The sequence below is a fragment of the Scyliorhinus canicula genome, chromosome 12 (assembly GCF_902713615.1).
Source record: "Scyliorhinus canicula chromosome 12, sScyCan1.1, whole genome shotgun sequence".
NCBI lineage: Eukaryota > Metazoa > Chordata > Chondrichthyes > Carcharhiniformes > Scyliorhinidae > Scyliorhinus > Scyliorhinus canicula.
The window spans coordinates 19,994,091-20,020,570 of NC_052157.1; the positions used below are offsets into that span (position 1 = coordinate 19,994,091).

The window sequence follows — 26,480 nt, forward strand, 5'->3', positions numbered from 1 at the left end:
ATCTGCCTCCCCCAGCCACCCAGACCTCTCCCCGAAACCCCAATTACCCACTTTTCACCCAGCCAGGCCTTCCCTATGTTTCCCACCTTGGACCCTCAAAATCTACCTTGCTGCCTAGTCCCGGGACTTAGATTCTGGCATGCTTAAGCATTTCCTCAACTGTCCTCTGCAGCTCCTGTCACTACAAGGTCTACAGAGCTGTGGGACAATCTAAGGTGGGGCATTCGGCCCGAGTGAGAGGCAGAAGTGTCCCCTGCAACCAATTGATACAGAAAGGGAAACCCCATCATCCAAAATAATCAGATCAATATTTCCTCTCTAGTGCTATCTGTCTGACTCAGTATACTTTGCACCTTCCTATTATTAACTCCTTGTTCCCACACCCCTGCCAAGTTAGAATAAACCCTCCCCAAAGGCACAAATAATTTGGCCCACAAGAAAATTGGCTCTGGCTCTGTTTAGGTGCAACCCATCCGACCCATCTCCTCCAGAGCTGGTCCCAATGACTTCTGCCCCATCTTTCCAGTCGAACTATCGCCTGGTTTATCCACCTATTTCAATACTCACTTGCTTGTAGTATTGGGACTGATCCAGATATTACTACTGTTTAGGTCCATAGAAGCCCTACAATGCAGAGGGATACCACTTGGCCCATCTAGTCTGCACCAGCCCTCTGAAAGAGTACCCCTCTCCCACTCCCCCCACCCTATTCCCTTAACCCCACCAAACCTGCACGTCTTTGGACACTAAGGAACAATTTAGCATGGCCAATCCACCTAATCTTTGGACTGTAGGAGGAAACCGGAGCACACAGAGGAAACCCAGGCAGACACGGGGAGAATGTGCAGACTCGGCACAGACAGTGACCCAAGGCTGGAATCGAACCTGGGACCCTGGCGCTGTGAGGCAGCGGTGCTAACCACTCTGCCACCTTACCGCCATGTTTGCTAATTTCCGAGCTAGCTCCCTAATTTCCTGACTGCAGCACCAAGTTGCTTGTGCTTATGTGGAGGATGACTGCTGGCTATCGAGCACTCACCCACAATAACCACCACCACCAACCTCCCCCCACCCCTCCCCTAGTCTTCTTCATGCCCCCCTGTCCTGCTGAGCCAGTTGTGGTGCCATGGACTCCCAAAATGAACCATCATTTTTATTCATAACTGAGTACTGGCTGGAGAGGAAATGCACCCAAGGACTCCTGCACTACCTGCCTGTTTCTTCTTGCTTGCCTGGTGGTCACCCATTGCCTCTGTCCCTGTGTACTCCATAAACGTTGGATCCTCAATGCTCTAAATGCGCCGCAGTGACAATACCTGCTGCTGAAGTTCTGAAACATTGCTGCTACAACTAGCAATGTTTCTTGGAGGTTTGGCTATTCAGGCCATAGGAACCATCCTGGAGTTCCCTCATAGAACAGGATGTGCATCTGAGAGGTCAGAGCTGCCCCGATATTGTAGTCAAATTTCTGAACTCAGCATGCTGCGTCTGAGAGGGGTGCCAGTAAACATGGTTGCATATCCACAAAAAGAAAAATATACCCAAGTCCTGTTTGTCTCTGATTCATCTTCGGGCTGGATCATTCAGTGACGTGTGGTGTGGGAAGACAGAAATGAAGAGTGGGAAGGGGGCCAGACATATTTTCTCTATTTTGTTTCATTTTTTTTGTCAGCAGCACGGTAGCACAAGTGATTAGCACTGTGGCTTCACAGCGCCAGGGTCACAGGTTCGATTCCCCACTGGGTCACTGTCTGTGCGGAGTCTGCATGTTCTCTCCCCGTGTCCGCGTGGGTTTCCTCCAGGTGCTCCGGTTCCCCCCTACAGTCCAAAGACGTGCAGGTTCGGTGGATAGGCCATGATAAATTGCCCTTAGTGACCAAAGGATGGGTTATTGCAGGGGTGGGCAAACTACGGCCCGCGGGCCGCATGCGGCCCGCCAAAGGTATTTCTGCGGCCCACCAAGTCATTAAAAAAAAAAATTATTTTTAAAAAAAAATTTTTTTTTTTAATTTTTTTTTAAGGTTAATGGGGGGGTGCTTTTGGGTTACTTACTGGTATAGGGTGGATACGTTGACTTGAGTAGGGTGATCATTGCTCGGCACAACGTCGAGGGCCGAAGGGCCTGTTCTGTGCTGTACTGTTCTATGTTCTATATGAGGCGCCCAGAATCATAACCGGGTGAAGTAATTATTTTACTTAATATACTATGCGGCCCTTTGTGAATTGTGAATTTCTGAATGTGGCCCTTGCACGGAAAAGTTTGCCCACCCCTGGGTTATTGGCTTATGGGGATAGAGTGGAAGAGAGGGCTTAAGTGGGTCGGTGCAGACTCGATGGGCCGAATGGCCTCCTTCTGCACTGTACGTTCTATGTTTTAAGAGTAAATGGCTTTCAAAAATTCCTGTTTGGTCTGCAAGTCCAGTAATATAGAATAACATGGTTAGTGAAGCAATTAACGCTTCATAGTTGTGTACTGAGATTGCAAAGACACAGAAAGGTGAACATACCTTTCCTCGCCGTCAGCTTCACGGTCCATTAATATCAAATCAGTGAACTGAAACTCATTTTACAATCTAAAATTAGGGAAGGGGCTACTGTAAGGAGATCAAAGGGTGGAACAGTGGGGCTGTGTGCTGCAGTTCCAGCCAGCTGCCCTTTGAGTGATGTGATACGAGTTCCAGTCTCAAATGTGCTATCAGGGAATATGTTGAATGAATGCCAAATACCTCCCATACACAGGGAACAACTGAGTACAGCTCACATAATTACAGAGCTGCAGTGTTCGAGACGTGCATGATTCCCATCTCTGCTCATCGTATAGTCACCAAAAGAAAGGTTGCGGGTAGAAATGAAGAAATAAGGCTGTGCTCACTGGGATACTTTTCAGCGAGGGCTTCCATGTGATTTGTGAATGGTGATTGAATTTTATGTCGTTTACTCACCTGCCGACAGCAATTCATCCAAAATTTGCAGGATGCTGAGAGTACTCTGCACATCATGCGAACTCTGCGACAAAACAGACAAAAGAAAAATGATACCTAAACAGGATTGTGCCTCTGTGCACGGTAAAGAGCTCCCAACCCTGTCACAAAAGGATGCCACAGCCACGCTTTCTGCACAGTAGCTCCGTCTCAGTCGGTAGAACTTCCGTCTTTGACTCCAGAGGTTGTGGGTACAAATCCCACTCCTGATCTTAAATGCACAAATTAAAGCTGACACTCCAATGCAGTGCTGAGGGAGCGCTGCACTGGCGGAGGTGCTGTCTTTTGGATTCCTTGGTGTCATTTTGAAGAACAACAGTGAATATCTATCCCTCAAATCAACACCCCCCTGAACAAATGACCTGGCCATGATCACGTTGCTGTTTGTGAGACCGAGCTGTCACATTTCCCAAATTACAACTGCGACAGTATTTCAAAATAAAAGTACTTCATTGGCTGTAAAGTACTTTGAGATGCTCAGTGGCTGTGGCAGGCGCTATATAAATGCAGGCCTTGCTTACTGTTGGGACTGCGTTAAAACTAGTCATCCAGAGGTCAATGCCTCAAAGTCCAGCCTGACTATTTCCCTAATCTGCATGAACAATTTTTTTACTTTGTTGGCTGGTCAAAAACTTTTTACATCTGATCTATTTGTAAAATGGTGACTCTCATTCCAAGTGTAGATTATTATAATAACTGGTGTTCGAGCCAGGGAAGATGGTGGCCCAGTAATCCTGATGGTAGCACAGTGGTGTTGTCACTGGACTAGTAATCCAGAGACCCAGAGATAACAGTCTGCGGGCCTGGGTTTGAATCCTGCATGGCAGATGGTAAAAAAACTGGAAAGGGTGACCATGACACCATTGCCAATTGTTGTAAAAACCCAATTGATTCTCTGCGATCCTTACCTGGTCTGGCTCCAGTCCTACTGCAATGTGGTTGACTCAACTGACCTCGCAGCACCAGGGACCTGGGGTTCAATTCTGGCCTTGGGTGACTACCTGCGTGGAGTTCGTAAATTCTCCCTATGTTAGCGTGATTTTCCTCTGGGTGCTCCAGTTTCCTCCCACAGTCCAAGAGATGTGCGGGTTAGGTGGATTGGCCATGATAAGTTGCCCCTTAGTGTCCAAACGTTAGGTGGGGTTACTGGGATAGGGTGTGGGCCTAAGTAGGGTGCTCTTTCAGAAGGTCAGTATGGACTCAACAGGACGAATGGCCTCCTTCTGCACTGTAGTGATTCTATGTCACCCTCACCCTCATGGCTTTAGAGGCTTGGTCAGTAAATATGTTCAAGGCAGACAGCACGGTGGCACAGTGCGTTAGCCCTGTTGCCACACGGCGCCAAGGTCCCAGGTTCAATCCCGGCTCTGGGTCACTGTCCGTGTGGAGTTTTCACATTCTCCCCGTGTTTGTGTGGGTTTCGCCCCACAACCCAAAGATGTGCAGGGTAGGTGGATTAGCCATGTTAAATTGCCCCTTCATTGGAAAAAATGAATTGGGCACTCTAAATTTTAAAAGAAAAACAAAATATGTTCAAGGCTGGGAGGGGTAGATTATTAACCAATAAGTGAATCACAGGTTATGGGGATAAAGTGGGAATGTGGAGTTGAGGATTATAATAATTGATATTATTTTTATTGTCACAAATAGGCTTACATTCCAATGAAGTTACTGTGAAAAGCCCCTAGTCGCCACATTCCAGCACCTGTTCGGGTGCACAGAGGGAGAATTCAGAATGTCCAAATTATCCAACAGCATGCCTTTCGGGACTAGAGGGAGAATCAGCCGGAGGAAACCCACGCAGACAGGGGGAGAACGTGCAGACTCCGCACAGACAGTGACCCAAGCCGGGAATCGAACCTTGGACTCTGGCCCTGTGAAACCACAGTGCTAACCACTGTACTACCCCATCCGATCAGTCATGATCTCATTGAATTACAGAGCAGACTTGAGGGGCCGAATGGCCTAATTCCGCTCCTTCGTCTTATGGTCTGCTTGAAAAAGCCAGAGCATGCAAAACATTGGGAAGCAGAAGCCAAGGTCAGCATTTGGAAGCCTCTGTGCCACTAGGTCGCATACCCTTTCCTCTAACAGTCACCCCAAGATCCGTTTGAAAAGGCTCTGGTGCACTCATTTGGAAGATTCTGGAATCAGCGCCCGGTATCAACACCAGGCGAACCTTTCATCCAGACCACTAATAAACTTGATTGGGTTTTAGAACGAAAATAAACTGCAGCAAATATATAATTGCTGGCCTCTGGAGACGGGCCAATGAAGTTTACACATTCCATACAGGCCAACCGTCTTTAAAATAGTCAGCCCCTGGTTCCAAATTGTCAATGAGCTGCAAATTTTGCAGATTTGTTATCAATCAAACCTGATGCGAGAAAGATATGTTCACAAATCTGTCTCTGCCCTCTCCAGCATACAACCAGGAGACAATCAAAGATCATAGAATAGAGCACAGTAGGAGTCCATGGAATCCTTTGTACTTGTGACAGAGCTAATCAGTTAATCCTACTTCTTTGTTCTTTCCCCATAGCCCTGTAAATCTTTTACCATCAATGATTTATCCAATTTGCACTAACTATAGCAATCTGCATTGCTTTATTTGTACACATGGTTGGGGAGGTGTGGGTGTTGAGAGACATATTTTAATGCTGTGAAGATTCAGCAGCATTTAGTGCGATAATCAGCTCGGCTCGGTCCATTTGTGGGCGGCACGGTAGCACGATGGTTAGCACTGTTGCTTCACAGCACCATGGTCCTGGGTTCAATTCCCATCTTGGGTCACTGTCTGCGGGGAGTCTCCACGTTCTCCCCGTCTCCGCGTGGGTTTCCTCCGGGTGCTCCGGTTTCCTCCCACAAGTCCTGAAAGACGTGCTGTGAGGTGAATTGGGCATTCTGAATTCTCCCTCAGTGTACCCGAACAGGCGCCGGAATGTGGTGACTAGGGGCTTTTCACAGTAACTTCATTGCAGTATTAATGTAAGCCTACTCGTGACACTAATAAATATTATTATTATTATTTCTTCCTGCCTGATAACGGGTGGATTAGACAGGCCCCTGTGACCTCTCTCAGTGCTGATGAAGGGGACTGCAGCTTCTCTAGACTGAAAATGGGGTGTGTGATTGGAACAGGACTTTCCATCTACAATATACAAAGGATTTAAACCTGGCCATTGAAAGTGGTACGTACGCCATTGGACTTGGGCAAGAGCAAATGGCAAATTAATTGCAGAGATGGTGAGGTGGCGCCAGTTAAGCCCCGGTTAATGATCTGGGAACATGGGTTTCAAATCCCACCGTGGCAGTGTTATTCAACTGATAAAGCTCGCCTCAGTAATCTGGTTCCCTTTTGCTCTGTACAAACGTTAAGTCTGAAGGAGCAAAAAGGCTGATATGGAGGCAAAGGGCCAGATGCAGAAGTGAAATTACTTTTAATCTAATTTTGGCACGCCTGTTTGAATTATTTCACTGTTCAGCAATCTAATCCCCAAACTGGGGACACAAACATTACAAAGAACAAACTTGAGAGACAGGTGCAATATTTAATATCCAAAACAGAGCAGGCAAACCGTGTAATTATATCTATTGCCGTGTCTTTACAATGATTTACACCTATGAGTTTCCGAAATTGTAATTTTTTTAATGAGGAATCCAGCATAAGCTAATGAGAAAAAGTGTTTTTTTTTGCTCAGAGCAGGAAAATGGGATTGCAATAGATACGTGCTTGATGATCAACGCAGACACGATACGCCAAAGGACTTCTTCTGTGCTATAAAACTCTAACTCTATAAAGTGCAGTTTGGATGCCTTTCCTTTAAGGAGGGAATTCATAGATCAGAGAATAGAATTTACAGTGCAGAAGGAGACCATTTGGCCCATCGAGCCTGCACAGGCCCATGGAAAGATCACCCTATCTAAGCCCACACCTCCACCCTATCCCCGTAACCCAGTAACCCCATTTAACCTATTGCAGAAAATAAGGAAGTATGGGATTGAAGGTGATTTAGCGGTTTGGATCAGTAATTGGCTAGCTGAAAGAAGACAGAGGGTGGTGGTTGATGGCAAATGTTCATCCTGGAGTTCAGTTACTAGTGGTGTACCGCAAGGATCTGTTTTGGGGCCACTGCTGTTTGTCATTTTTATAAATGACCTGGAAGACGGTGTAGAAGGATGGGTTAGTAAATTTGCAGATGACACGAAGGTCGGTGGCGTTGTGGATAGTGCTGAAGGATGTTATAGGATACAGAGGGACATAGATAAGCTGCAGAGCTGGGCTGAGAGGTGGCAGATGGAGTTTAATGCGGAAAAGTGTGAGGTGGTTCACTTTGGAAGGAGTAACAGAAATACAGAGTACTGGGCTAATGGCAAGATTCTTGGTAGTGTAGATGAACAGAGAGATCTCGGCATCCAGGTACATAAATCCCTGAAAGTTGCCACCCAGGTTAATAGAGCTGTTAAGAAGGCATATGGTGTGCTAGCCTTTATCAGTAGGGGGATTGAGTTTCGGAGCCACAAGGTCATGCTGCAGCTGTACATAACTCTGGTGCGGCCGCTCCTGGAGTACTGCGTGCAGTTCTGGTCACCACATTATAGGAAGGATGTGGAAGCTTTGGAAAGGGTTCAGAGGAGATTTACTAGGATGTTACCTGGTATGGAGGGAAGGTCTTACGAGGAAAGGCTCAGGGACTTGAGGTTGTTTTCGTTAGAGAGGAGAAGGCTGAGAGGTGACTTAATAGAGACATATAAGATAGTCAGAGGGTTAGATAGGGTGGACAGTGAGAGTCTTTTTCCTCAGATGGTGATGACCAACATGAGGGGACATAGCTTTAAATTGAGGGGTGGTAGATATAGGACAGATGTCAGAGGCAGTTTCTTTACTCAGAGAGTAGTAGGGGTGTGGAACGCCCTGCCTGCAACAGTAGTAGACTCGCCAACTTTAAGGGCATTTAAGTGGTCACTGGATAGACATATGGATGAAAATGGAATAGTGTAGGTCAGATAGGCTTCAGATGGTTTTCCAGGTCGGCGCAACATCGAGGGCCGAAGGGCCCGTACTGCGCTGTAATGTTCTATGTTCTATGTTCTATCTAACCTTTTTGGACACTAAAGGCAATTTAACATGGCCAATCCACCTAACCTGCACATCTTTGGACTGTGGGAGGAAACCAAAACACCCGGGAGGAAACCCACGCACACACGGGGAGAACGTGCAGATTCCGCACAGACAGTGACCCCAAGCCAGGAATCGAACCTGGGACCCTGGAGCTGTGAAGCAGCTGTGCTAACCACTATGCTACCGTGCCGCCAAAAATCTGCCATCTTTAAAGTGTCTGACCTACAGGCCGACTCCAGACCCACAGCAATTTGGTTGACTCTTCACTACCCTCTGAAATGGCCCAGCAAGCCACTCAGTTCAAGATTGGGCAATTAGGGATGGGCAACAAATGTTGGTCTTGTCATCGACGCGCACGTCCCGCGTAAGAATAAAGAATAAAAAGAGGGGTGAGTGAATGACAGTGAAAGAGTGAAGGGGAAGGGATGATAGAGGAAGGGGGTGGATACATGGTAATGAAAGGGGGGGCAATTAGTGATCATAGAATGAAGAGGGCTTGCTAAAGAAGGGGAAGAGGAAAGAGTAGAAGGTAAGTGCTTTGGTGGGTAGAGGGGTAAAGCTGGAAGTGACACTTTGGGATGGGAGTGGAAGAAGAGTGCTGGCATGAACTTACAGAATCACCGAATTGTTATGGTGCAGAATGAGGCCATTCAGCCCATCGTGTCTTCACCATCTCTCCAAACGAGCATCATGGCTTAGTGCCATTTTCCTGCCTCCCCCCCCCCTCCCCCCGTACCCCTGAACATTGTTTCTATTCAAGTAATCATCTAATGCCCTCTTGAATGCGTCAATGGAGCCTGCCTCCACCACACTTCCAGGGTTTTCTCACATCACATTTTCTTCTTTTGCAAATCACTTTAAATCTGTGCCCTCTCATCCTGGATCCTTTTACAAGCAGAAACAGTTTCTCCCCATCTACTCTGTCCAGCCCACTCATGATTTAGAACATCTCCATCAAATCTCCTCTTAACCTTGTCATGTGAGAGTACCTTTAAGAAATGGGTGTTTATCAGCATGTCAGAGTGGGTGGAGCTGGGCTGTCTGTCAGTTTTTTTACTTTAGTTTTAGGCTGTTTGCTGCAGGGTGTGTTTAGTTTTGTTTTCAGAGCTGGATAGCTGCAGTCACAGCCAGAAGGTGTATTAGAGTTTCCCTCTGTAATCTAAAGACTGTAATCAATCCTGGTGATTTAAAGCTAATAACAGTAGTGACTTTAACCTGATGTGCTTCTGGTAAAAGGTGTTTTAAGTCGTATGGATGTTAAAAGGAAAGCTTAAAGGATTACTTAGTGTTGTAGTCTTTGGGGGTTGTATTTGAATTGATGGTTGCTAAGATGTTCACTGTATGTTTTAAAAAGGTTAACTTGAGTTCATGAAATAAACATTGTTTTGCTTTAAAAAATACTTTTCCATTTCTGCTGTACCACACCTGTAGAGTGGGCCGTGTGCTCCCCATACCACAATCTATTCAAAGTTGTGGGTCAGGGGAACTCCATGATACACTTTGGGGTTCTCTAAACCCTGGCCCATAACACATCTCTCTCCAAGGAGAACAGCCCCAACCTCTCCAATCCATCCTCATAACTGAAGTTTCTCATCCCTGGAACCATTCTTGTAAACCTCTTCCGCAACTCTCTGCAATGCTTTCACATCCTTCTCATACTGTGGCGCCCAGAACTGTACACAATATTCCAGCTGAGGTCTAACTAGTGTCTTGTATATGTTCAGCATTACCTCCTTGCTTTTGTACTCTATGACCCTATTAATAAAGACCTGAATACTATCTGCTTTATTAACTGCTCCCTCCACCTGTCCTGTCACCTTCAATGATCTATGCACGTATACACCCAGGTCCCTCTGCTCCTGTGCCACTTGTAGACATTTATCCCTTATTTTATACTGTCTCTCTATGTTCTTCCTACCAACATGCACCCTAGCCTCACACTTCTTGGTATTGAATTTAATCTGCTATCTATCTGCCCATTCCACAAATTTGTCTTTTTGAATTCTATACTGTCCTCTTCACAGTTTACGATGGTTCCACATTTGAATTTTTGCACCAAAACATAAATCATTAATTATATCAGGAAAAGCATGGATCCAAAAACCGACCCCTGAGGAACACTACTACTACCGAACAATATCCATTGACCAATACTCTGTTTCCTATTATTCAGTCAATTTTGTATGCACATTGCTACGGTCCCTTTAATTCCATGAGCTGTAACCTTTCTCACAAGCCTGTTGTGTGGCACTGTATAGAATGCCTTCTGAAAGTCTACGTGCACCACATCCAACAGCATTACCCTCATCGAGCCTTTCTGTTGCCTCTTCAAAAAGCTCCAGCAAGTTAGTTAGTTCAACATGATTTCCCCTTTAGGATTCCATGCTGCTTCTTCATAATCAACTTTCACTTTTCCATGTGGCTAACCCGAATCACTGTTTCTGGCAGCTTTCCCACCATTGAAGTTAAACTGACTGGTTTGTACTTTTGGAACTTAGCTTTACAAACTTTTTGAACAAGGGCATAATGCCTGCAGTTTCCCAGTCCTCTGGCACCTCCCCCGAGTCTAAGGAAGACTGAACAATTGTGGTTAGTGCCCCTGAAATTGCCGGTCTCACTTTCTTCAATCTCCTTGGATGCGTCTCATCTGGTCCTGGGGCCCTGACAACTTTAAATATCGACTGTCTCTCCAACACTCGCTCCTTATTAATTCTGAGTTTCCTCCCCTTTCACCATGGCCTGGATAGCATTGGTAAAGACAAATGCAAAGTATTCATTTATTACCTCAGCCATGTTCCCTGCCTCTCTTTGCAAATTCCTTTTTAGTTCCCTAATCAGCCCTACTCCTTGCCCACCCTTTTACTATTCATGTGTCTGTGGAAGACTTTGGGATTCCCCGTTAAGTTGGCTGCCAGTCTTTTCCCATAATCCCTCTTCACTTCTCTAATGTGCTTTTTCCCTTCCCCTCTGAACCTTCTATCTTCCTCTTGGCTCTCAATTGAATTTTATTTCATATAACTCTGAAGACGAGGAAGGAATACGAGGGTAAACTAGAAGTGTATCTTTAACTGGGTTGGGGGGGGGGGGAGTAAAACATAAGTTGAACTGAATGGGGAGAGGGAGACTAACGCTGGGGTGAATGGCAATGGAGGAGAAGAGAATTTCTCTGTAAAGAGCAGAGGAGTTGGATGTTGTACCCATTTGGGCGCGTTCTAACCAAATTGCAACAGAGTCCCTTGTCTAGTGTATTAAAAGCCAGAATATCGAATGGTCCCAGTTGGAATCTAAGGTCTCAGTGGTGAACATCCCGCTGAGGCCGTACTTCATCCCATTTATTGCATTGCACTGCGGAGCTCCCCTCACCAGATCCCGCCCCCCCCCCCCCCCCCCCCCCCCCCCCCGCCCCCCAGGGTATGAGGAGATTGGGACTCCATTTTTAAATGGCGCCCCACTCTCTCAGCCCCCAGATGCGACCCACAAAAGCCCCAACTCACCTATAAGGGGGTCCTCCCCCCTCCCCCCCCGATATCCCACATCACATGGGAAGGGCACCCCCAGGCCCGATCTCCAGCACAGACACAATGTCAGCCTGGCCTGGCACCGCCAGCCTGGTACCCCAGTGTCCCTGCTGGCCTGGCAGTGCCACCTGGGAACACTGCAGTGCCAGGTCAGCACCCAGGTGGCACTGCCAGCATGACAGACTGACAGCGCCAGGGTGCCGGGCTGGCAGTGCCACTCTCCCCAAAGACCCGCCAGCCGTGGACCTCCGGTGCCATTCTGCCTAGTGCCCGTTTGTGGGCACCAATACCAAACAGCATTCACCAAAGGTCTCCGAGGTTAAGGGGTTAGATGCCTGTGTCTCAGGTAGATCAGGCATCAAGCGAGCTGCATATTAAAGTGAGACTAGCTACTCACTCTACTATTCAGATTTGTCAAATATTGATCTCGTCCACAATGTGCGGGGTCCAGATGGTGATGTCTCGCAGGGTATGTCGAGCTGGGTAGATCCCAGAAGAGGCCTCTCCTGACATTTACCATGCCCCCATTTGACAGTGGATCACATCCATTGTCATTGAACTGGGTCTGACAGGGGTAGCATTCCTTTGTTAACTGGGAAGACAGAAGTGGAAAAGTGGCTTTAAGTATTTCTTGCTTCTATAGTCGTGTCGTTAAAATTCTGCATATTACTTTGCTTTCCAGATTAAATTAAAAAGTTATTAGTTAAAGTTTATTAATTGTTGAATGTAAAAGTGTCTAAAATCAAATGATAGACAATTGTCACTGTTAAAATCCAAAGATTATTTGGAAGCCATCCACCTCAACTTTCCTCCAGAAATCATGGGCGTGATTCTCCGTTCCCCATCGCCATCGGAATCGGTGATCGGGCGGAGGAACCCGTTTGACGCTGAAATTGGGGGCGGCGGCAGTTTGACACGGGGTTCGTCTGCTCCGTCCTCTCCGAAATGGCGTCATCGTATCGCGCGCCGCACGCCGTTGGAACGGCCTTAGTGCGTCACCTGAAGGCCCTCCCCCGATGCTCTGCCCCCGATGGGCCGAGTTCCCGATCGCACGGTTGACGTGTGATCTCAGCGGCTGGGAACCCGGCATGTCGGATGCGGACTGTCTCCAGCGCTGCCACAGTCGGGCGGGGGCTGTGCTGCTGGGGGGGGGGGGGGGGTTCAGCGAGGGCTGAGGGGACTGGTGGGGGGTGGCCAGGGGGGCAGCATCTGGCAGGGCGGGTCCACGCTCAGCCAGAGCCATGTTTTACGGTGCGACAGCTGCAGGTCTTCGCCGTGCGCATGCGCGGCCAAGGACCCGGCCATTCATATTGTGGGCGCCGGGAGTTTTACACAGCGCGGCTGCTAGTCCCTCATCGGGCTCAGGATCGGTGAGGGGGCGCCGACCATTTTTTTCACGTAAAACGCCACAAATCCTCCGCACCTAGACTCAAAAATCAGAGAATCCAGCCCGATATCTTTATCACTCGAATGCAAATGAAGGAATGTTGTGTACACCTGCTGCTTTCAGCTACAAACTCTGTATAATTCCTTGTTTTTCCATGTCAGGGATGTTTGGGAGTGTTGGTCTTGTGGAGATTGAGTTGCTGAAGAAAAAAATGTCAGCTTTAGCTGCACTTTTATTGTGACATACGCCATAATTTATTTTCAGGTTTCCAAGCTCCCACTGCTCAAATTCCAAAAAAGAGTGTCAAATATAAATCATGAAAATCACTGACATGGGACTGCATTAGTTTGAATTATTGCTCACTCCTCTGCTTTATTTGAATGAGATTGCCAGCCGAGTGCTGTTGTGAGTCCAATAGGAGGAAAGAGGGCGGGTGATGGGGCCGCTCCCATTATGGTTGAAACTTTAACCGAGGTGGTGAGGGGGGGGGATGATGTCCTCGCTCAAAGAGTGGGTGCAGGAGACGAATAAAAGCTAGAAGACATCGATGGAGGTGTGGGAGCAAGAAGAGAAGATGAAGGGGGGGGGTGGAGGAGGCATTGTCGCAGCATAGTGGCCAGTTCACCTCGATAGGTGAGGGGCTGCAGAGGGTGATGGAGGTGGAGGACCTGGAGAACAGGTTGAGGAGGCAGAATTTGAGGATTGTGGGCTTGCCCGAGAGGGTGGAGGACCGGAAGCCAACCAAGTACTTTGCGGAAATGCTCTCCACGTTGATGGGGAAGGGGGAAGAGCTCTCCCTCCATGAGCTGGACAGGGCCCATCGGTCACTCCAGCCGAAGCCTAAAACGAATGAGCCACCAAGGGCAGTTATAGTCTGATTCCATTGTGTGGTAATCACCACTGTTGTATATATTAGGAGGTGTGTGGTAAGACCCTATACTACAGGTACGGGAGTAGTCCCTTCCTGCTGGCTCCACCCAATAGGCGGAGTATAAATATGTGTGCTCCCCATACAGCAACCATTTCGCCAGCTGCTGTAGGAGGCCACACATCTTATATGTCACACATCAATAAAGCCTCAGTTGTATTCAACTCTCGTCTTTGTGCAATTCATCGTGCATCAATTTATTACACTAAGATTTTCAGAAGATGGACCTCCGCATCAAGCTGGATCGCCTGCAGCTGGATCCGCAATCAAGCAAAGACAAAAAGGACTTTGAACACTGGCTAGCTTGTTTTGAAGCCTACATCAGGACTGCACCAGACCCAATTCCGGAAGCACAGAAGATCCAGATCCTCTACACGCGGCTGAGCTCCAACGTATTTCCTCTTATCCAGGACGCGCCGACCTACGATGAAGCCATGGCGCTACTGAAACAGAATTACGCTCAGCGGACGAACACGCTCTTCGCCAGATACGTACTGTCTACTCATAGGCAACTCCCTGGTGAGTCCGTAGAAGATTTCTGCCATGCTTTAATTCCCCTGGTCAGAGACTGTCAGGCCGTCATGGCCACGGAATATTCAAACCTCTTCATGCGGGACGCTTTCGTTACGGGGATAGGGTCAGACCTCATACGCCAGCGACTTTTAGAAGGGGCCACACTCGACCTCGCAGAAACCAAAAAGCTGGCGCTATCGATGGCGGTCGCCTCGCGCAATCTTCAGGCCTACACCCCCAGCCCCACAGCCCACCCCTCCTAAGCATTGTGGACTCCACAGTCGGCCGCCTCACCGGGGACCCCACTCAGACAACCCTACGCCTGTGCCACGCGCCAGCCAGCCAACCCCGGGGGCCCCCAATGTTACTTTTGTGGGCAACAGAAACACCCCCACCAACACTGCCCGGCCCGCAGCGCCCTTTGCAAGGCCTGCGGCAAAAAGGGCACTTTGCTGCGGTGTGCCAGGCCCGAGCAGACGCCGCTCTCACCCTGACCCCCCTCGCGTACAGACAGTGGGCTCCCCGGACCACGCGTGGCCAGTGGGCATCGCCATCTTCCCCTCCTCGGAACATGTGCGGCCAGTAGGCGCCACCATCTTCCCCTCCTCAGACCACGTGCAGCCCATGGGCGCCGCCATCTTTGTCAAGCCCCGACACGTGCGGCCCGTGGGCGCCGCCATCTTTGTCAACCCCCGGCACGTGTGGCCCGTGGGCACCGCCATCTTGTCCACCCCAAGATCATCAGGCGCCGCCAACTTGTCTCCCCCACGGCACATGGGAGCCACCATCGTCCCAGGACCCGTGCCCCCTGGGCATCCCATCGTTCGACACCAGCGATAACCAGCCGCGACTCGCCTCGGTCACGACTGACCAGTCTCGTCCGCACAATCTAGCCATTGCCTCGACAAGCGTGAAGATCGATGGGCACGAGGTCTCCTGTGTGCTGGACTCCGGGAGCACCGAAAGCTTCATCCATCCAGTTACGGTAAGGCGCTGCTCCCTCGCAGTACACCCCGTCAAATACTCTCCCTGGCCTCCGGGTCCCACTCCGTGGCAATCCGGGGGTACTGTATAGCCATGCTCTCGGTCCAGCGCGTGGAGTTCAGCAGCATCCGCCTCTACGTCCTCCCTAACCTCTGCGCTGCCCTGCTACTCGGCCTGGACTTCCAGTGCAACCTCCAGAGCCTAACACTGAAATTCGGCGGGCCCCTACTACCCCTTACTGTGTGCGGCCTCGCGACCCTAAAGGTCGACCCACCTAACCTACTTGCAAACTTAACTCCGGATTGCAAACCCGCCATCACCAGGAGCAGATGGTACAGTGCCCAGGACAGGGCCTTCATCAGGTCCGAAGTCCAGCGACTGCTTCGGGAAGGCATTATCGAGGCCAGCAACAGCCCCTGGAGAGCCCAAGTGGTAGTGGTGAAAACTGGGGAGAAACACAGGATGGTCGTGGGGCCCGATCCCAACCGCATGCTCCCCCTCATGGAGCTCCCCTTTCCCCACTGCCCCAAGGCCCTCAAGCGCTGCCTATGTGTCCCACACTATGCGGACAAGGCCCGCCCACTCATCCAGTCCACGCTCAACAGGCCTTCAACCGTATTAGAGCCGATATCGCCAAGGCCGCGATGCACGCGATCAACAAGACGTTGCCCTTTCAAGTGGAGAGCGACGCATCAGACATCGCTCCAGCCGCCACGCTCAATCAGGCAGGCAGGCCCATGGCATTCTTTTCCCGCACCCTTCATGCCTCCGAAATTCGGCACTCCTCCGTCGAAAAAGAGGCCCAAGCCATCGTTGAAGCTGTGCGACATTGGAGGCATTACCTGGCCGGCAGGAGATTCACTCTCCTCACTGACCAACAGTCGGTAGCCTTTATATTTAACAGCACACAATGGGGAAGATCAAGAACGATAAAATCTTGAGGTGGAGGATCGTGCTCTCCACCTACAACTACGAGATTTTGTATCGCCCCGGTAAGCTCAGCGAGCCACCAGATGCCCTATCCCAAGGTACATGTGCCAGCGCACAGGTGGACCGACTCCGGACCCTGCACGACAACCTGTGTCACCCGGGAGTCACACGGTTGTACCACTTCATCAAGGCTCGCAATCTGCCCTACTCCGTCGAGGAAGTCAGGGCCATCACCAGAGACTGCCAGGTCTGTGCGGAGTGCAAACAGCGCTTCTACCAGCCAGACCGTGCACGCCTGGTGAAGGCCTCCCGCCCCTTTGAACACCTCAGCGAGGACTTCAAAGGGCCCCTCCCCTCCACCGACCGGAACACGCATTTCCTCAGACTGGTCGATGAGTACTCCAGATTCCCCTTCGCCATCCCATGCCCCGACATGACATCTACCAATGTCATCAAAGCCCTCAACACCATCTTCACTCTGTTCAGCTTCCCCGCCTATATCCAGAGTGATAGGGGATCCTCATTAATGAGCGATGATCTGCGTCGGTTCCTGCTCAGCAGAGGTATCGCATCCAGCAGGTCGACCAGCTATAACCCCCGGGGAAACGGGCAGGTGGAGAGGGAGATTGGGACGGTCTGGAGGGCCGTCCAGCTGGCCCTACGGTCCAGAAATCTCCCGGTCTCCCATTGGCAGGAGGTCCTCTCCGTTGCACTGCGCTCCATTCGGTCGCTCCTATGCACTGCGACTAACGACACGCCCCATGAACGTCTCTTTGCCTTCCCCAGGAAATCCACATCCGTGGTGTCGCTCCCGACTTGGCTTGCAGCTCCAGGACCCGTAGTCCTCCGTAAGCACGTACGACTCCACAAGGCGGACCCATTGGTGGAAAGGGTGCAGTTACTCCACGCTAACCCACGGTATGCTTATGTACCGTACCCTGACGGCCGCCAGGATACTGTCTCCCTCAGGGACCTGACACCAGCAGGTTCCACACACATACACCATCCGTCCTTCCCCTGCCCATGCCCGAGGATGAAGAAGATTTCGGCACGCTGCCGGAATCACCGAGGATCAGTTCACCACCGGAATCGCGGCCACCACTGCGTTGCTCCCAACGTCACAACAAGGCCCCGGACCGGCTAAACCTGTAATTGGTTCAGGACTGTTAAAGCACCTAGTACTGGACTTCAAAAAAAAAAAATTTTTCTTGCCTCTGTATACTAAACTTGTTCTGTATATAGTTCTCCGCCACCCCCGCCAGACTCAATTTTAACAGGGGTGAATGTGGTAATCACCACTGTTGTATATATTAGGAGGTGTTGGTAAGATGGTAAGACCCTGTACTACAGGTACGGGCGTAGCCCCTGCCTGCTGGCTCCGCCCAGTAGGCGGAGTATAAATGTGTGCTCCCCATACAGCAGCCATTTCGCCAGCTGCTGTAGGAGGCCACACATCTTAGTGTAATAAAGCCTCAGTGATATTCAACTCTCATCTTTGTGCAATTGATTGTGCATCACATAGTTACCGTGTGAAGAAGAAAGTTTTGACTGGGGTGAAGCAAAACGAGAGGTGAAGTGGGAAGGCGTTGGTATACATATCTACAAAGATCTTACGGCGGAGGTGGCAAAATGGCGGGCAGTTTTTGGTCAGGTGAAGCCGACACTGTACAGCAGTGGTGTGAGGTTTGGATGGGCGGCACAGTAGCACAGTGGTCAGCACTGTTGCTTCACAGTGCCAGGATCCCAGGTTCGATTCCCGGCTTGGGTCACTGTCTCTGCGGAGTCTGCACGTTCTCCCTGTGTCTGCGTGGGTTTCCTCCGGGTGCTCCGGTTTCCTCCCACAGGTCCCGAAAGACGTGCTGTTAGGTAATTTGGACATTCTGAATTCTCCCTCTGTGTACCCGAACAGGCGCCGGAGTGCGGCGACTAGGGGCTTTTCACAGTAACTTCATTGCAGTGTTAATGTGAGCCTAATTGTGACAATAATAAAGATTATCATTATTATTATTATGGTCCATCCGGCAAAGCTGAGAGTGACTCACAATTCGAAGCAACCTCTATTTTGAAATGTCGGAGGAGACGGAGGTGTTCATGGAGGCTCAAGGACTGAAACTAAAATGAGTTTTGCGATTTGGACTTGGACGGTGTGAACTGGTATCTTTTCTACTGGGGGTTTTTAATGCGTTTTTTCCTTTGTGGTGTGTCATCTTTTGTTCTATGGGTGTATTCTCCCAACTCTGCATGGCTGTGGGGTTGAAGTTTGCTTTTGGTGGGATAGTGGGATGGGGGGGGGGGGGGGTGGGATTGGAGGGTCCTGGGCATGGGGGGAGGGGGGGGGGGGGTGGCTGAGAAGGTGTTTTGAAGGGGGGGGCGGGGACTCTGGCAGGGGCCGCCGCGCTAGCAAATGAAGGTTGGCTAATGAACGGGACTGTGGTGGGGGAGGGGCCGCGGTCATTGGAGCCTGGCTGAGCAGGTTTCAATGGACCGGGGAGGTGTGAATGGTGGGGGAAAGGGATCGATACTGGGAAAGGTATTTGAAAGAGGAAGTGATTGGAGGGATTCTGGGAAGGGGGGTTTGGGGGTTGACCGTAACTAAAGGATGGGGTGGGTCCTGCCTGATAGACGGGGCCTGGGGTGGTGATGGCGGATGGAAGGGGCAAGTAGGAGTGAGGGGCCCCTGGTCAGAATGGCGATGTGGAAAGTGAGGGGGTCGGGGGGGGGGGGGGGGGGGGGGGGGACCAGTGAAGAGAGCGAGAGTTTTTTCGCACTTGATGCATCACAAAAGCCCCCGGCGAGCTTTCAAAAGAAATGTACACACCTGAGGGTGAAGAAGCAAATGCGGTTTAGGGAAGGCTGGATGAGGCAGGTGTTTAATTGGAGTTTGATAGTAAGGATCGGGATGGGATGGCGATTCTGATGGGGAAGCGGGTGAGGTTTCAGATGGAGAGGTTGGTGGCGGATGAGGGGGGGGTAGGTACGTGATTGTAATGGGTGCGCTGGAGGGGAGGTTGGTGGCGTTGGTCAGCGTATATGCCCCCAATTGGGATGACGCAGGGTTCATGAATAAAATGCTGGCTCCCGTTCCGAATCTGGATACCCAGGAGTTGATTTTGGGGGAGGGGAATTGTACCTCAGTGCTGGAACCGAGGGTGGACAGGACCCAGCTGCACTCGCTGACCCCAACGGAGGGGGGAGCGAAGTCATTGGCTGGGCTTTTCAGGGAGATGGGAGGGGTTGACCCGTGGAGGTTGTTACCCCCGAAAGATCGGGAGTATTTGGGTTTTTTCCCCGGTGCACAAGGTGTTCTCCTCAGACCCGGTGGGGGGGGGGGGGGGGGGGGGGGGGGGGGGGGGGGGAGGCTGGATGTGGGGTTGATGGCAGACCAGAGGTTCAAGATAGGATGAGGAATTAGGGTTAGGGTTAGTGTTTGAGAAGTATGTGTGGTTGAAATGTACTGGGGAGGTCTCACCGTCAGTGGTTTGGGAGACTCTGAAGGCAGTGCTGAGGGAGGAGGGGATTTTGTTTAAAGCTAAGGTGGATATGGAGGAGGGGGAAGAATGCCAACGACTGATAGAAGAGATCTTGGAAGTGGACGGTGGGTATGCAGGGTTCCCAGACCCAGGACTCCTGGCAAGGAGGAAGGAGTTGCAGGCAAGGTCCGACCTGCTGTCCATGGGGAAAGTGGTGTGTCAGTTGATGAGGATGAAAGAGGCTGTTTATGACTATGGGAAGAATGTAGGTTATCTGTTGGCAGGTCAGCTCCGCAGGCAAGCAGCAGCAAGGCAAATAGTTCGGATTCGGGATAAGGCAGGTGAGCTGGTAGTGGCCTCGGAGCGGATTACTAAAGTGTTTGAGGGGTTTTATAGGGATTTTTATCAGTCAGAACCAGCAGAGGAAATTAGGGAGTTCTTGGGGAGGTTAGAGTGCGCGAAGGTGGGTGAGATGGAGAAAGCAGATTTGGATGAGTTGTTGGGGTAGAAGAGATGAAGGCGGCAATAGAGAAGATGCAGACTGGGAAGGTGGCGTTGCCGGATGGAATTTTACAAGAAGTTTAAGGAGAGGCTGGTGCTGTTGTTGGTACAGGACTCAGTGGCCAGGGGCCGTTTGCCAAAAACCATGAGACAGGCCTCCATCTCGTTATTGCTAAAGATATATAAGGACCCAGTGGAGTGGCCCATATCTCTACTGAATGTGGACGCCAGCATATTGGCGAAGGTGCTGGCGTTAATGTTGGAGGAGTGCCTTCCGAGGGTGATTGGGAAGGATCAGATGGGGTTCCTTAAAGGTTGACAACTGTCGTTGAATGTGAGGCAGCTGCTGAATGTGGTGCTCTCTTCGGCAGACGGTGTCATGATATGCAAACATGCAACCAATGAACACTCAGAATAGGACACAACCAACGGGCAGTCAGAACTCTCAGAGGTAGCATCACCACAAGGGGGCACTCACACATTACCTCTTTCCACAGACAGACATCTAGAGAGTTAGACAGGGCTCATCAGCAGCATCACACCCCGGCACGTGGCTTAGGGCAAGCTGGTACAGTTAGACTGAGTTAGATTAGCAGAGAGTCAAACTCATTTGAGAACTGTGTTAATAGTTCAATAAACACGGTGAACTCATTTCAGAGTCTGGAGCATCCTTTAGTTAAGACTGCATCAAGTAGCAGCCTGTGTTATCCGAAGCAGCATAACCCAACAGAGGGAAGGGATTTGGAGGTGGTGGTGGTGGCATTAGATTTGGAGAAAGTGTTTGACAGGAGTGGAGTTATCGGATTACGGTGTTGGCGAAGTTTGGGATCGGGTCTAAATTTGTGGCATGGGTGAAGTTGCTGTATAAGAAGCCGACGCGCACAAATAATATGAATTCAGGATAAATTTTGTTGCACCGGGGAACGATGCAGGGGAGCCCCATGTTGGCGTTAGCGATAGAGCCCTTGGCCATTGCACATCGGGGTTGTGATCGAGATAGTGAGGGGTGGGGGGTTTGTTGTTCCATATTCCGGAGGCTGGCTCTCGGTGGGGGGCACAATGGGTTTGCTACAAAGATTTGGGGTGTTTTAGGGGTACAAGCTGAACTTGGGGAAAAGTGAGTATTTTGTGGTTTCCGTTCCAGAGATGTGGATAGGGGTAGAGGGGTAGCCATTCTGTGTGACTTCGGACTGGGCAGGTCTTTGTAAATTGACTTTTTCAAGTTTTACGGGGAGGGTGAAGCAGATTTGTTGAGGTGGGATACACTTTGGGGTGGCACGTTGGCACAGTGGTTAGCACTGCTGCCTCACAGCACCAGGGACCCAGATTCAATTCCGGTCTTGGGTGGAGTTTGCACTTTCTCCCCGTGCCTGCGTGGGTTTCCTCCGGTGCTCCGGTTTCCTCCCACAGTCCGAAGATGTGCGGGTTAGGTGGATTGGCCATGCTAAATTGCCCCTTTGTATCCAAAGATGAGAAGGTTAGGGGAGGTTACGGGGGTTACAGTAATAGGGCAGCGGATTGGGCTGAGGTAAGGTGCTCTTTCAGAGGGTCGGTGCAGACCCGATGGGCCGAATAGCCTCCTTCTGCACTGTAGGGATTCTCTGGATTGATCCAGCTGCCCCCTCAGCCTTTCTGAACAGCATAAACCCCACCACATTTTTACCTCTCTCTGGATCCAAAGAAGAGTCATACTGGACTCAAAAGATTTCCCGGAATTTTCAGTCCGTTCACGCCGACGGGATCTTCCGGTCCCTCTGACAGCGAACCCCCGGCAGAGGAAACTCCGTTGACAGTGGCGGGACCAGAAGATGCAGCCACTGGCGGGGCCACCTCCGCAGCGGGTTGAGCGGTAAATCCCGCCTATTAATTCTGTTTCAATCTCCCACCGCTGCCAGGCCTGAAGGGTCTTTACAGCACTTCCTGTTTTTTTATTTCAGATCTCCGGCATCCGCGGTGTTTTGCTTTGAATTCCACTGTTTGTCTGTTCTCTTTCAGTATATTAAATATTGCACCCGTCTCCCAAGCCTGTTCTTTGCAATGGTTTGGGTCTGCAGTTTGGGGATTAGATTGCTGAACAGTGAAATCATTCAAACAGGTGGAGCAAAATTAGATTTAAAGTGATTTCATTGCACTCTTTTCTACAGCTGGCCCTTTGCCTCAGTATTATCCTGTTTCTCCTTCAGGCGTAACGTTTGTGAAGCAGTTCTGTCCTGATTTACCTTGGTAGGTGCCTTTTTAACTAAGGCTCTGTGCCAGAGGTTTTAAAAGACATCAGCCAATACTATTCTCTGTATTGTAGAGTTGGTCATGATATGCAGACATGCACATAATGATACACAGACAGGCACAGACAGGCAGCAGTATCTTTTGGTTAAAGCTGCATCCAGTTGCAGCCTGTGTTATCCCAGAGCACATTACAGATCAGGGTTTTCCATCAATGCCTCCCTGTTAGAGCAGCACGGTAGCACAAGTGATTAGCACTGTGGCTCCACAGAGCCAGGGTCCCAGATTCGACACCCTGCTGGGTCACTGTCTGTGCCGAGTCTGCACGCTCTCCCCGTGTCTGCATGGGTTTCCTGCGGGTGCTCCGGTTTCCTCCCACAGTCTAAAGACGTGCAGGTTAGGTGGATTGGCCATGATAAATTGCCCTTCGTGACCAAAAAAGGTTAGGATGGGTTATTGGGTTACGGGGGTGGGGTGGAAGTGAGGGCTTAAGTAGGTCGGTGCAGACTTGATGGGCCAAAGGGCCTCCTTCTGCACTGTATGTTCTACGTTAACCAGCTTGGAGTAAGCTCAGAACCAATTTTCAAATATATATAACCTTTGTGACTGTCCCAGTTATGGATATCACAGTCGGTTTACTTTTTCAAATGACGCTAGCCGTTACATATTTCCAATGAGTTTTCGCAATTTATCGGGTATACAACGGACCAAACTTGTGGGCTGCTGTTTGAGTGGATTTCAAGCAAACACACTAAATCTTCAAGAATAAAGAGAGGTGGATTCAAGCTGGTTCCCCTCATCTTACAAGGGGCAAGCAGCGAATCTGTACACACATACTGCTGTTTATGGAAAAAACAGATCAGCATAAACAACAACAAACAAACAGCAAAATGTGAGGTCATGCATTTTGGTGGAAGAAACACGGGGAGACAATTTGATTCAATGGTACAATTTTGAGGGGAGTACAGGAGCAAAGGGACCTCGGGGTTCAAGTGCATAATTCTCTGAAGGTGGCCAAGCAAGTTGAAACAGTTATTAAGAAGGCTTACCGCATCCTTGGGTTTATAAATAGCGGCATAGAATATAAACGCAAGGAAGTGACGTTACCCCTCTACAAATCATTGGTCAGACCACATTTGGAGTACGGTGTTCAGTTCTGGGCACATTATTTAAGAAAAGATGTTGAAGTCCTGGAGATACTGCAGAGGAGATTTACTAAAATGATATCAGGAATGAGGAGTCTTATGTACAAGAAAAGGTTGGAGAAATTGGGCTTGTTCTCCTTGGAGCAGAGTAGATTGAGAGATGGCCTTATTGAGGTGTTCAAAATTCAGAACAATTTTGACCTGGAAAAGAAGGATATTCTGTTTCCACTAGTTGGTATGTCAGTGACTAGGGGGTCACAATTTCAAGATGGTCAGCAAGAGAGCAAGGAGTGAGATGAGAAGAAACTTCTTTACTCAGAGAGTTGTTGGGGTTTGGAATGCGCTGAGTGGGAGTGATGGAGGTGGATTGCATAGGAGGTTTCAAAAGAGAGCTGGATATAAATTTGAAAGTGACAAATTTAGAGGGCTACAGAGATAGGGCTGGGGAATGGGACTAGCTAGGTTGCTCTTTTGGGAGCCGGTGGAGATACGGAGGGCCGAATGGCCGCCTTCTATGCTGTAAATAACAGTAACAATATTTAACACTTTAACATAATGAAAACACAGGAGCTTTACAAACAAAATATGGCACTGAACCATATTGGTCAGATGACTAAAGACTGGTGAAGGAGGTAGGTTTTAAAGAGCGTCCTTAAGCATCAAAGTGAAATATAGAGGGGGAGGAGGTGTTGGGAAGAAATTTCAGAGCTTGGGACTTGGGCCACTGGAGGTGCAGCTACAAGAGGTGGAGCGATTGAAAGCGGGATTCACCATCTCTTTGCCTTTTCGGAAATACGGGGGACAGAATCAAGTTTGTTTCCTGCAAGTTTGTTTTTTGAAGACACGTTTACATTTTCCCTTTACAAGTCTTCAAGGCATCATTTCTCCTGTTTCGTCAGACTTTGGCCAAGTGGTCCTCAGTGCCGTGCTCCTACAAAGACCAGTCCCAAATGTTACCCGCCCCACATCTGTGCTATACTCCGCCAGCCGTTCCTGGTTCCCCACTTCAGCTTTTCTCTCCTTGCCACCACACCGCCCTTTATTGCTACTGGCAGCTGATTCAAAGCACTATCTTCTCAGTCGCTCTAATTAGGGATCTGCTAGTGTTTGCACTCCTCGTAATTGCCCAGTACCCTTTGTAGTTTATATAAAAAACAGAAAATGCTGAAAAAAAACCTCAAGAGCTCTGAAAACGAGCAATGTGGACTGGAAACACCTCTGATCTACTCTCCACGAGGCTGCTGGGTGTGCTGAGTCCTTCCAGCATTTTCTCTTTTTCTTTCAGATTTCATTATCCTTTCTCACGTCTCAGGCAGCCCTGCTACTCTTTGCAGCCTCCTGCGAATGCTCAAGTAATATTTCGAGCCTCCCGAGGAGGCTTAGGTTCCTTTTGTGGCTTTTTCTGACCGATTTATTTTGCCTTCGAGCTAAACTCCCCTCGTTGATCATTGTGAGCTATCATTACCCGTGTAATTTTTGTTTCAATCTTAAACCTGCTATCATTTCCTCCAGTAATAATTTCATTGAGGTTTTGAGCACAAGCCCCACTTTGGTTTAATTATTCCCTCCTCTGCTCCCTTCTATGCATTCCCTCCGTCACCAGCCGCTACTTCAAATATTCTGTTTTCCTGTCTGCAACTAAAAATATTTTTTTCTTACCTCCCCACCTTTTCTGCCATTGGCTTCAATCTTTAGAACCATTGCCATTCAGCCCACTGATTGTTCACCTTTATCGTGAAAATATTGCAGGAAATTTACAAATATATTATAAACATTATTCCATCCACAGCTCATGTTGCAATGATTCTTGGTCATGCTAATTTTTCCAAATTGTTTTATTCATTCTTGGAACATGGATGTCAATGTAACGGTGAGCATTTCTGTTGCCCATCTCTTGGGAACAGTTAATAGTCAGCCACATCGCTGCGGGTCTGGAGTCACATGGGGGCCAGACCAGCTAAGGATGGCAGATCGCCTTCTCTAAACGACAAGAGTAAGCAAGAAGGGTTCGAATTTTGGGGGCCCCTTTGCCGATCGGTGGTGGTGGGGGTGCATAGGGGATGTGCCCCCGCCCCCCCCCCCCATGAAATTAAACACCTTATTCCTTCTGACCTACCCTCAACCTTAAACTCACTCCCTCACCAACCTGCCCAAACCCTCCCTGCCCAAGATCCGACTTACCTGCCCCGCTGCCAAGACTGATGGAGCCTCCGCCAATATGATTTCCTCGCAAGTGAGGGGTTCAAGTCCCACACAGCCCTCGTTAAGCCTGCCCACAACACTTTACGGCTACGGGACGGGTTGGCGTATGTCAGCTCCAAGCCAACTTTGCTTCTGGGAGTGGGGGGGGGGCGGGTGCAGGGCCATCTCTCCTCCCTTTATTATTCAATCTTAGCTTTCAATTCTGGAAATCAATTGAATTTATATTCCACCTGCTGCCAAGGTGGGATTTGAAACCATGTCCCCAGAACGTTAGCTTGGATGTCTGGGTTACCAGTCCAGTGACATTACCAAAACACCACCATCGCCCTCAAATTAGAAAGCCTTTTCTCACACATTGGGTTGTTGAAATTATAGAATAGACTCCCCACAAATGTCTGTGGATGTGGAATCAATTGATTTCAGTTAAGTACAGGGGATCTGGAGATAATGGGGCAAAATGGAGTTGAGGTGCATATTACCCTTGATTTAATCGGACCGAAGAATGAAATGGCATCTCCTTTTCCTATGTACATCCCCAATATTAATAAATGCAATTTATCCAGCATACACAATGGT

The 26,480-nt window shown here is 49.4% G+C and overlaps 1 protein-coding gene across 1 annotated transcript in view; it reads right to left on the bottom strand.

Moving 5' to 3' along the window:
- The window catches only part of LOC119975190 (cytosolic carboxypeptidase 4), a 287,106-nt gene that overhangs the window by 259,969 nt on the left and 657 nt on the right, over positions 1-26,480 (bottom strand). The window contains exon 2 of the mRNA XM_038814795.1: positions 2,943-3,006. Coding sequence (XP_038670723.1) covers positions 2,943-3,006 — 64 coding nt within the window. The remainder of the gene's footprint in view (positions 1-2,942; positions 3,007-26,480) is intronic.